The 10170-nt window shown below is 30.1% G+C and overlaps 1 protein-coding gene and 1 long non-coding RNA gene across 2 annotated transcripts; both read right to left on the bottom strand.

The window, feature by feature from the left end:
- Positions 1-3725: 3725 nt before the first annotated feature.
- Positions 3726-5775, bottom strand: LOC111702834 (uncharacterized). The gene is made up of 2 exons (XR_002765502.1): positions 4341-5775; positions 3726-3886 (listed from the first exon to the last, which is right to left on the bottom strand). It is a non-coding gene; the product is annotated as an uncharacterized LOC111702834 (long non-coding RNA).
- Positions 5776-5791: 16 nt separating this feature from the next.
- LOC111702833 (sterol regulatory element-binding protein 2) lies at positions 5792-9700 on the bottom strand (the record flags this gene model as incomplete). Its single annotated transcript, XM_023474615.1, is given in 5 exon segments — positions 5792-5928; positions 6236-6378; positions 6654-6740; positions 9380-9487; positions 9630-9700. Coding segments are annotated over 5 exon segments (513 nt in total), but the record flags the coding sequence as incomplete, so codon positions are not given.
- Positions 9701-10170: the final 470 nt, after the last annotated feature.

The raw sequence follows: 10170 nt of genomic DNA, 5'->3' as shown, positions 1-10170 counted from the left end.
ATTAGTTAATTGAAAAATACAGATCAAATTGTTTTTGCTTCATTGGCTTCGTTAGATATAAGTGCAGTATTAATTTTTTCACCTTTACAATATATTTCTTCTCGTATGCTTCGAAATTGAATTGTGCATTCGCACTTACACGCTGTCGCCAAAACTGCTCAAAAATCTAATTTAATAATAAAATTTTAACTTCTATGATAAAAAATCTGACCTGTCAATTATAGTACAATCATAAAAAGTATCATATCAATATTATATACATAAATTTTTATTTTTCTAAATTAATTGGTTTTGCGGAAATTGCTTACTTAATTTTAATTTTTATATCTTTTATGTGAAATACAGTTTTTCCTTTTAATTTATATATAGGTATATATATATATATATATGTGTAATCATGTATCTAGCTAAAAATTTACTTTTATCCTAATATAAACCAATTTGAAACCAAAAAATAGCATATTTTTTGAAAATGCTGTAATGCTATGGTTAAATCTTTTATAAATGTTACGTAATTAATATGTAAATATATCATTTAAAACAACATTTTTTATCATTCAGGGATCGATCATTTAAAACAGTAATTTTTATTTATTATAAACTAGCTTAAAAAAATGTTGAAAAAAAAAAATAAAATATTTTCGGGAAAAAAATGTCAATTTTTTTTATCCAATAACACCCCCCGGCCCCCCATGAGTGTCCTTAACAAATTTCAGCTCAATTGATCCAGCAATTGAGCTGAAATCAATTGATACGCAACATATATATACGAATGTCTTGTTTTATCATATAGATAAACATAGAATATTTCGAGGTCGTCTGTAAATGATTTTTTAATTTCTTTATATATTTTTAAAATTTTTAGAGATATTCTCTTTTTGTTTGGTCTGCTAGACTGCTATGTTCATAATTTATTTGTTTAAGTTTCGAATGCATAAGCTGTTGTAAAATGATAAATTGTTCCTCCTTACTGTTCATCTTGCAGATATTCTAGACAAATCATACAGTATTTTACAGAATAACAACTTTACTGTGACTTTTGAAATTAGGTAGCAATTAGGTATCAACAAAATGAGATGAAAATATTTATTTTCTGGGACTTCTGGAAAGTGTTATTAAGTAATTATTCAAAATCAGGTTGGAACAAAGTTGTTAACAACTGCAAGAGTTTCTTCCTTGATTTGTCAAAGGTTTAAAGGACGCTATTGAGGATCTCTTGAAATTACGTAAATAGTCCCTTTTAATTGTACTTATGTCTCTTATGTATTAATATGGAAAATTACGAGGACTTACGGTTTGATACATGAGGATTTAGGTCTTCAGAAGGTCGTCGTTACAGTCCCAGAACAAAACATGGATGTTCAGAATTAAAACTTTATTTCGAGTAATGTCAAGCTAGGGGTTAAAAGATGCGAGCTGAATCTGAGTGGCAAAAGTTATACAGTGAGACTCCCTAATTGTGGATTAGGAAGACGACTTTTTCACTTTTCAGGTTTAATTTTAAAATAGTCCAATGAAATCGACATATTTCACTTAATTATTTGATTTTTAGGCTACTGGTAGAACTGGTAAACCGATTTCAAAAAGAATAGAATATATAATAGAGGGGAATTTACTAGAAAAAAGTGTAAAACGGTCATTTTGTTGTACTGTTTCCATACTGCAGGTGTACTTCACATATTTATGCTATATAACCTTTTGGGCCCTGGAACATCATTTTATAAAAACTCTAAAATTAATATTAAAAGAAAACCAAATTATGAAATAGGCTGGTTTCAGAATTGACCAATGATCATTTCACATAGACTTTATGCCTTTCACTTTACAAACGATGATTTTCCGTTATAACTATTAATCAAATGATGTTTTTTATTCACTTAATTCATTATAAAGTTTATTTAACAGCTTTAAAGAATTCGAAATTGAAATGGATAGCCAAGGGAACATACTGTATTAATGTACTCTACTGCATATAATTTGTGAACATTTACATGATTTGTACACTTTGAACTCCCTTTCAGGCTGAAAGGGACTGAAAAAATTCATACCGAGAGATTCTCTAAATTCCCCTCTAATATATATTCTATTCTCTTTGACCGATTTGCTTTATAGAAACATCAATAACATATGAAATTGATTTAAATGTCGTGTATCTATTCCATAGTTTTATTAGTGTCACTTAATGAATTTTTTCGTTCGACTTGTTATAACCTGTAATAAAATTAAATTCTTAATTGTGATTGTAATGAAAGCAATATTAGTATAACATCAAAAATTGATAAACCATATACAGGGTGTCTCACATAATATAAGATCGTTTTGTATCACTCAATTGAGATTTAGGATATTAATCAGTAAATCCCAGGTTTTTGGAGTATTATGTGAGTATTTTGGCTTTAAATCTTGAAGATAATCTAATATGATATGAAACACACTGCAAGTTTACAAATTATACTAATTTAACATTTTTGTTTAGGGGTAAAACACAACTAATTAACTCAAACTGAGACGTGTTAGAAGCTTTACTCTTAATGATTTTTATTTGACATTGAAAATCATTGGTTAGTGTTTTAACATTGTTTTTAGTCCAAAGTTGAAACTAAACCGGCAGTATTTAAGCCCCCACGGAGCAGTTAAATAAAAGAGGATTACGACTATAGAAGGTCGTCGTAGGAGTCAAATCAATGTTCAAAAGTAGGGTTAGAACCAAGGAACTATATTTCTTGGTTACAACTAACTTTTAGCCCTTATAATAAATTCTTGTTTTTTTTTTCTCTCGTCTTCCTGCTATCTTTTAATTTTGGATAATTTTTTTACTATGAGATTTTGATTTTTTGTGTGAATATATACTTAAAGCTTGAAAGGGGGTAATTTTTAAAAATATGAAAAATTAGTTCGATTGAACAAATATTTGTTCAAAAGGACCAGTCATTCCTAACGTTAGTCCAAACCAATTAGATTATTAAGTACAATATTACAGAGGAATGGACCAATTATACACAACGTCACAAGTGGCAAATGTAACAAGTAAGAGACAGCTTACCTACAATTATATATAATATACAGGGTTATCCACTAAGGATGAGACTTTAAAGACGAATGTAGTGTATTATACTATCTGTATTTTTATATTCATGATTACCTGCAACTGTTTAACCAGTTTACACTGTCAACTGGTTTCCTTCTTTGCCAAATCATTAAATATTCCATAAAAATACTACATTTTAGAAAACTTAATTTGAATTTTGAATCGTCATATTGAGTTTTCAATTGTCTTTGCAGTCTCATCCTTTGTGGGTAACCCTGTGTATTTAGATTTTTTATTAATTCAATCATTAAAACACTTTCTTTGGCATTTTTGTATATTTCTCACGTGTTTCCAAATTCACCCCAAGTAAATTCCCTTTCAAATATGTCTATGCACATTTCTGTAATATGCTTAGTTTTAACCCGTTTATTTAGTCAAGACATTGAAATAAAAAGTATTTAAACAAAAAATAAAAACTAATAAAATTGCAATATTTTATTGTAAGTTAATCACTTAAGTCTAAAATTATAATTGTTATTTATAATTTTGTAATTTAGTAAATTTAGTAAACACTTTTGAACTGAGAGTGTACGCATTCTGCGTTGCCACCTATTGTACTTAATAATTTATTCGTTCCAATCGATCATTAGTTCAATTGATGCGACACCGTGATTTCACCCGCACCAAACTAACCAGCAACTATACAAACATTTTTATTCATAAGCATTAATAACAAGTTTATAGAGAACGATACTTCTTATTTTTATAACTTGCATTACAAGAGCATAAGGTCATACGGGTTAGATATAATATTGTTTACAACTTAACTGGAGTATATGAACAGATTGGAATTGTTTTCTGAACAAATGAAAGTTTTGAGAACGAACGAAAGTTTTTAGTGGGAAAGGGCGTCGTTCAGAAAAGAAACTAACGAAATGGATCGTTTAGAGAACTGAAAAATGAACTTTTTAAAAACAACGAAAAAATTATTTTAAATTGTTTGAACGAACTTGAAAATACGATCGTTTTTACTAAACGAACTAATTTTCCAAAATATTAAAAAACGATAGTTTTTTACTAAACAAACGATTTTTTCGATTTAAAAATGATCGATTTATTTTTACTGAAGGAACGATTTGAATTAATGTACGTTTTCAACTGAACAATCTTTCAGCGAGAAAACGAACGAAGTAAACGGAAAATTAACGATAATTTTAAGAACGAACGAAATCAATTTTTTTAAATGATTGAAAAAATCGAACGAAATGGCTCGTTCACAAACGATGAACGAACGAAATTAAAAAAGTCGTACGTGCCCATCTTTAAGTATACGTATTTTATTAGATTAAAAGACAACAAAAGAAACAAAAAAATCAAGAAAAATTGATTATAATTTGAAATTCCAACAATAAGGGAATTATGAGGCCACTATAAACATTTTGTCATTTTACGTTGATATATGCATTGGGGCGTTGCGAAAAATATAACTTTAAAAATCCAACATAACAATTGTAAGAGAGAGTTTCGAGTGTGCATTGTTATTAAGAGTTAAACATTAATACACATGGGGTCCCACTAAAGATGCTAGTAGACAGACGACTTAAAGGTCGTCTTTGGTCTTAGAATAATTTGCAGCATTTGTAAACCTAATTTTATAAGTATAATTTTGGAGTAAATAATCACAAAATAATCCTAAAGCCCTGTCATTTCCAAAATGTGTTCCGCCTTTTTGTGCTTTCAATATTAACGGAGAAATGAAGAATTTCAGATTTTTGATAATTTTGATTTGAATTAATAAATTGAAATCTGAACACAATTCTTAGTATTTCCGGTTATATTGACAGCACAAAAAAAGTCGGATCACATTTTGAAAATTCATAACTAGCAGATTTTTTCATAATTGTTTCACGAATCATACATTTAAAAGTAGTTTGACCAATGACCAGCCTAATTATTTCAAAGACCAAAGACGACCTTTAAGTCTTTCTTCTACTGTCAAGTTTCGTGGGACACTCTGTATATGCAGAAGAATAGAGAATACAGGGTTAACTAATTAACATGAGACTAAAGTAGCTCTTTCTCTGATCATACACATGTATTTATGCAGAGTATAAACTAGTGTTAAGGTTCTTCGTTTTTTCTAATTTTCAATTCAAGTTTACGTATTTGGATGACAATTTGTAAGTTATGTTACAGTGGTAGGCGATTATATTAATACAAAAAAGAGACTTTTTATCTAAGTTTGATTAATAACAAGCTTTTTTTCAAATTAAAAGTTTATAAGTAATTAAAGAGAAGCTTTTTTAATTGAGAGCTTCTGTTGACCTCTGTGTTTGTGTATCCATGTTGTTGAACAGCTTGATATAAATCAAAATTAAAATCGAAAGTAGTTTTCATTGTATTGATATATAATCGCCTACCACTGTAGAAAAACCTAAAACCGGTCTAAGACGGTTGGGCCTGTTGAACATTTGATTACGTAAGGCAATTTTTATATTTAAAAATTAAAAAAATTCTGAAAATCTTCTTTAACTTCAGCCTGAGGTTTACAATTGTGTATTTTGTACTTAATACACACACAAGGTCAAAATGGAAAAAAGTAATTTTTCAAGAGACCTTTTTACATACTTAATACTATCGCAAAAGTACGACACGTCAACTTGTATAGGCATTAACTATACTATACTGTCTTTTCTGTAGAATAAGAGATTTCAACGAAATGATTAAATAAGTCTAGATAAATAACTATTATCNGGGGAATACAGGAACGAATACATGCATTATCAATGGCACTATTTACATATAGTTAGTAGGCAAGGTTTTGAGTAGAGCAGTGACCTCGTCAAACCTACGTTTATCTCCCAACCTCTCCAGCAGTCGGCCGGCCTCTGTCAACATTCCTGGACATCAGATATCAATCAATCAAACAATCAATAACTCAATTAATCAATTAATCAATCAATCAACAAATTCATCAATAAATCAATCAATCGATCCCTTTAATCAATTAATAAATCCATTTATTAATCAATCAGTCAATCTATCATTTTATTTAAAATAAATCTGTCGAAAAAGAAATTTAACTATCAATTTTAATGAAAGAAATTATTTAATCAATCAATTTTAACTGTCTTGATTAAAGTATTTGTAAAGATTTAAGTTTAGTAGATCAACTTTGAACACTAAACACTGTACACTGTACTGTACCTGCTCTCTCTCCAGGTGAGGCAAGTAGCTGGATGGGAAGGTACCGGCACGCCATGACAAGAGCGAGGGCGTGTTCCCATTCCCCCAGGTAACCACCCACCTCCCTCCCACCCATACAAACTAACCCAGGGCGTACAGCGAATCTAAAATCAGATAAATAGTTGAAAACTTTGAATCCGAAAAACATAAGCTATGAGCCACTGGAAAACACTCTTAAAATTACTTTCTTCTAGGATATCAAATTGAAGAGGATGTTGATGTTCAGTGATATGCTATTCTAACGAAATCTAACATTAAACTGTGCTTTACTGTGCTGCACTTTACTGTACTGTACTGTACTGTACTGTACTGTACTGTACTGTACTGTACTGTACTGTACTGTGCTGTACTGTACTGTGCTGTGTACTGTACTGTTTACCTGAGTCCTGTGTACTCAAGAAGATGCTGTGTTCTGCTAGGAGCAGCACAAGCCATTATCCTCAATACACCCTCTTGTAGACTAACCCTGAATACAACAAAATATTCAAAAAAAATTTCTCATTTAGCCATTTCATTTTTTAGAAATTTTGAACCAAGTTTAATTTTATCAATTGGAGAGGTCGCTGAACTAGTTACCACCGGTACAAATCCTGAATCACTGATTCACTCTTTTATTCATTACCGCATGCACCTTAGACTTGATTCAGGCTTTGAACCAGGGGTAGTCAGTTTAACGACTTCTCCCTACTTAATAACTCCGGTACTAGAAAAAATAGAAAAAACAAATCATTTTAAATTTAATGCTGAGCGAAATAATGACAAATGCATTGCAGTTTAAACCTGTTGCAGGGATTATTATTTTATGCAAGTTCTTCTCTTGAAAAAAAAATAAAAAAGCAAAAGAAGATCCAAAAATATTAAGCAAAACTAAAAATGAGATAAAATTATGGTTTACTTAAATTTATTCAAATTATCAAAAATGAAATAAAAGAAATGGCAGTATAAAATTAATATCGATTATTTATTGAATAAATATATCATGAAATAAAACACCATAAAGTACGTCTAGTGTCTAAACTGTTCAAATATAAAGTTAGAATTATAATTGTAAAATATTTATTAAATAAAAAATCATTCTTTGTTCAGTCTTTTTATTAAAAGTTCATGTTTACTTTAACGACCAAAACTCGAATATTAGCAATATTTTAAAACTTATTTGTAAAAACTTTTGGGTGAAATTTCCTTGTTAAGAAATGTTTAGTTCTTGAAAACAAAGTTTTATTCTAAATGAATGATTTCTTGTTGAAAAACAAAATTAAATGAATGCGTGGAATAGAAAAAGTAAATGCTAACCCTTCTAGCGGGGTTTATCAATAAATATTTAAAATTAATATTAACGCTGTAAAAATAATATCTATTTATCTATTTATCTATTTATCTATTTATCTATTTATCTATTTATCTATTTTTCTATTTATCTATTTATCCATTTGTCTATTTATCCATCTATATCCATCTTTATCCATCTATATCCATCTATATCCATCTTTATCTATATCCATCTATATCTATCTTTATCCATCTATCCATCTATCCACCTTTCCACCTATCCATTTATCTATAATTCGTGTATGCTACAATTATCTATCTATCTCGCCATTTACTATCAGAGTATAATACTACATTGCTACTCTATCATTTTCTCTAAATAAAACCAAAAGAATTATTGACCCCGAACCGATTTTCTGCCTGAGTTCAGAATATTTTTATTGCACCAGAGACCGGAAAGTTATAACCCTCCTGGCACCCAAAGGGCAAACTGAGGGAAAACAATAAGACGGTTTAAAAGAGAAAAAGCGGGCTCCTAGCAATAACAAATAGAGCTAAAAAACTCAACATTATAACAAGAGTGTAACATTTTTTTTAATAAAAAAATATTATTACATGACTAGAAGAAATGGATATGGTAATATGAAAAACAGGGGGGAGTTATTCAATAGAAAGGAGGGAAAAAGGTGGGGGGGAATAATTTGAAAATTAAGAAATATGGTGAAGGGGAGAAAAGAAAAAAGAAAGGTAGAAATTAGAGAAAAAAGAAAGGTATTAAGTGGAGAAGAAGGAAGAGAAAGAAAGGTAGAAAATGAAGAAGGAAGAGAAAGAAAGGTATAAAGTGGAGAAGAAGGAAGAGAAAGAAAGGTAGAAAATGAAGAAGGAAGAAAAAGAAAGGTATAAAGTGGAGAAGAAGGAAGAGAAATAAAGGTATTAAGTTGAGAAGAAGGGAGTGAAAGAAAGGTGTAAAGCAAAGAAGATGGAAGTGAAGAAAGGTGGAAAGTGGATAAGAACTAAGTGAAAGAAAGGTAGGAAGGGAATAAGATGAAAGTTAAAGAAAAGTGGAGAAGTAGGAAGTGAAAGAAAGGTAGGAAGGGGAGAAAATGGAAGTTGCAGAAAAGTGGAGAAGTAGGAAGTGAAAGAAAGGTAGGAAGGGGAGAAGCTGAAAGTTAAAGAAAAGTGGAGAAGTAAGAAGTGAAAGAAAGGTAGGAAGGGGAGAAAATGGAAGTTAAAGAAAAGTGGTGAAACAGGAAGTTAATAAAATGTAGAAAGTGGATAAGAACAAAGTGAAAGAAAGGTAGGAAGGGGAGAAAATGGAAGTTAAAGATAAGTGGAGAAGTAGGAAATGAAAGAATGGTAGGAAGGGGAGAAGATGAAAGTTAAAGAAAAGTGGAGAAGTAGGAAGTGAAAGAAAGGTAGGAAGGGGAGAAGATGGAATTGAAAGAAAAGTGGAGAAGATGGAAGTGAAGAACGGTAGACAGTGGATAAGAACTATGTGAAAGAAAGGTAGGAAGGGGAGAAAATGGAAGTTAAAGAAAAGTGGAAAACTAGGAAGTGAAAGAAAGGTAGGAAGGGGAGAAAATGAAAGTTAAAGAAAAGTGGATAAGAACTTAGTGAGAGAAAAGGTTGGAAGGGGAGAAGATGAAAGTTAAAGAAAAGTGAAGAAGTAGAAAGTGAAAGAAAGGTAGAAAGTGGATAAGTACGAAGTGAAAGAGAGGTAAGAATGGGAAAAGATGGAAGAGAAAAAAGTGGTGAAGAAAGAAGTGAAAGAAAGGTAGGAAGGAGAGAAAATGGAAGTGAAAGAAATTTAGAAAGTGGAGAAAGAAGAAAGTTTACCTATCTTGAAGCCAAGGAGCCAGTTCTGCCAGTTGTCGGAGAGATCTGAGATCTCTCTGGAAACCCTGCAGGTCAACCTGACTTACCTCCACACCTGTACCTGGTAACCTAGATACACAATACACAATTGGAAGATAGGAAAAATATTTTTTAATTTTTTTTTATCAGCAGTTAAAACAATCATGGAAACGAATTTTCACAAATTAGAACTTTTTAATAACTTGATTTTAAGAATTGTTTGAAAACCCACCTTTTCTCCTGAATCTGCCAGAGATAGGTTCTAGCTTGAAAACACCAATCCAAACCAAGAATCAAAATGTTCTATACAAAAATATCGTAAAAATATATAATTTAATTTTTAAAAAAAAAATACTTTTTAATAATTTTTAAGTACTGTCACAGATGTCTCAAGAACGGGAACAATATCAGCCCCATAAGTGAAATAAAAGAATAAAAAATATAAAATTTTATAACTATCGAATTTTTTAAAAGTTTATCACCCATTTTTTTTTACAACAAAGTGTGTTTTGAGAAGAAAATAAAAAAATTAAATCCAAAAAAAAGATTTAAAGCTAAAATAAAAACAACTTAACACATTGTTTTATTAGGGATAAGAGAAATTACAAAATTTAAAAATTTTCTTTCTCTAATCCCTAAAAATGATAATATAATAACTATAATAATAAACTAGGTTACTGCAGATTTCTACTCAATTACATGATTAAAAAATACAGAATAACAGAAAACAAGACATTTTATTTCTTCTAATACCCGTGTACTTGAGGGATAAG

The sequence above is a fragment of the Eurytemora carolleeae genome, unplaced genomic scaffold, assembly GCF_000591075.1.
Source record: "Eurytemora carolleeae unplaced genomic scaffold, Eaff_2.0 scaffold107, whole genome shotgun sequence".
In the NCBI taxonomy this organism is placed as follows: Eukaryota; Metazoa; Arthropoda; class Copepoda; order Calanoida; family Temoridae; genus Eurytemora; species Eurytemora carolleeae.
This window is presented reverse-complemented; position numbering and strand designations above follow the sequence as displayed.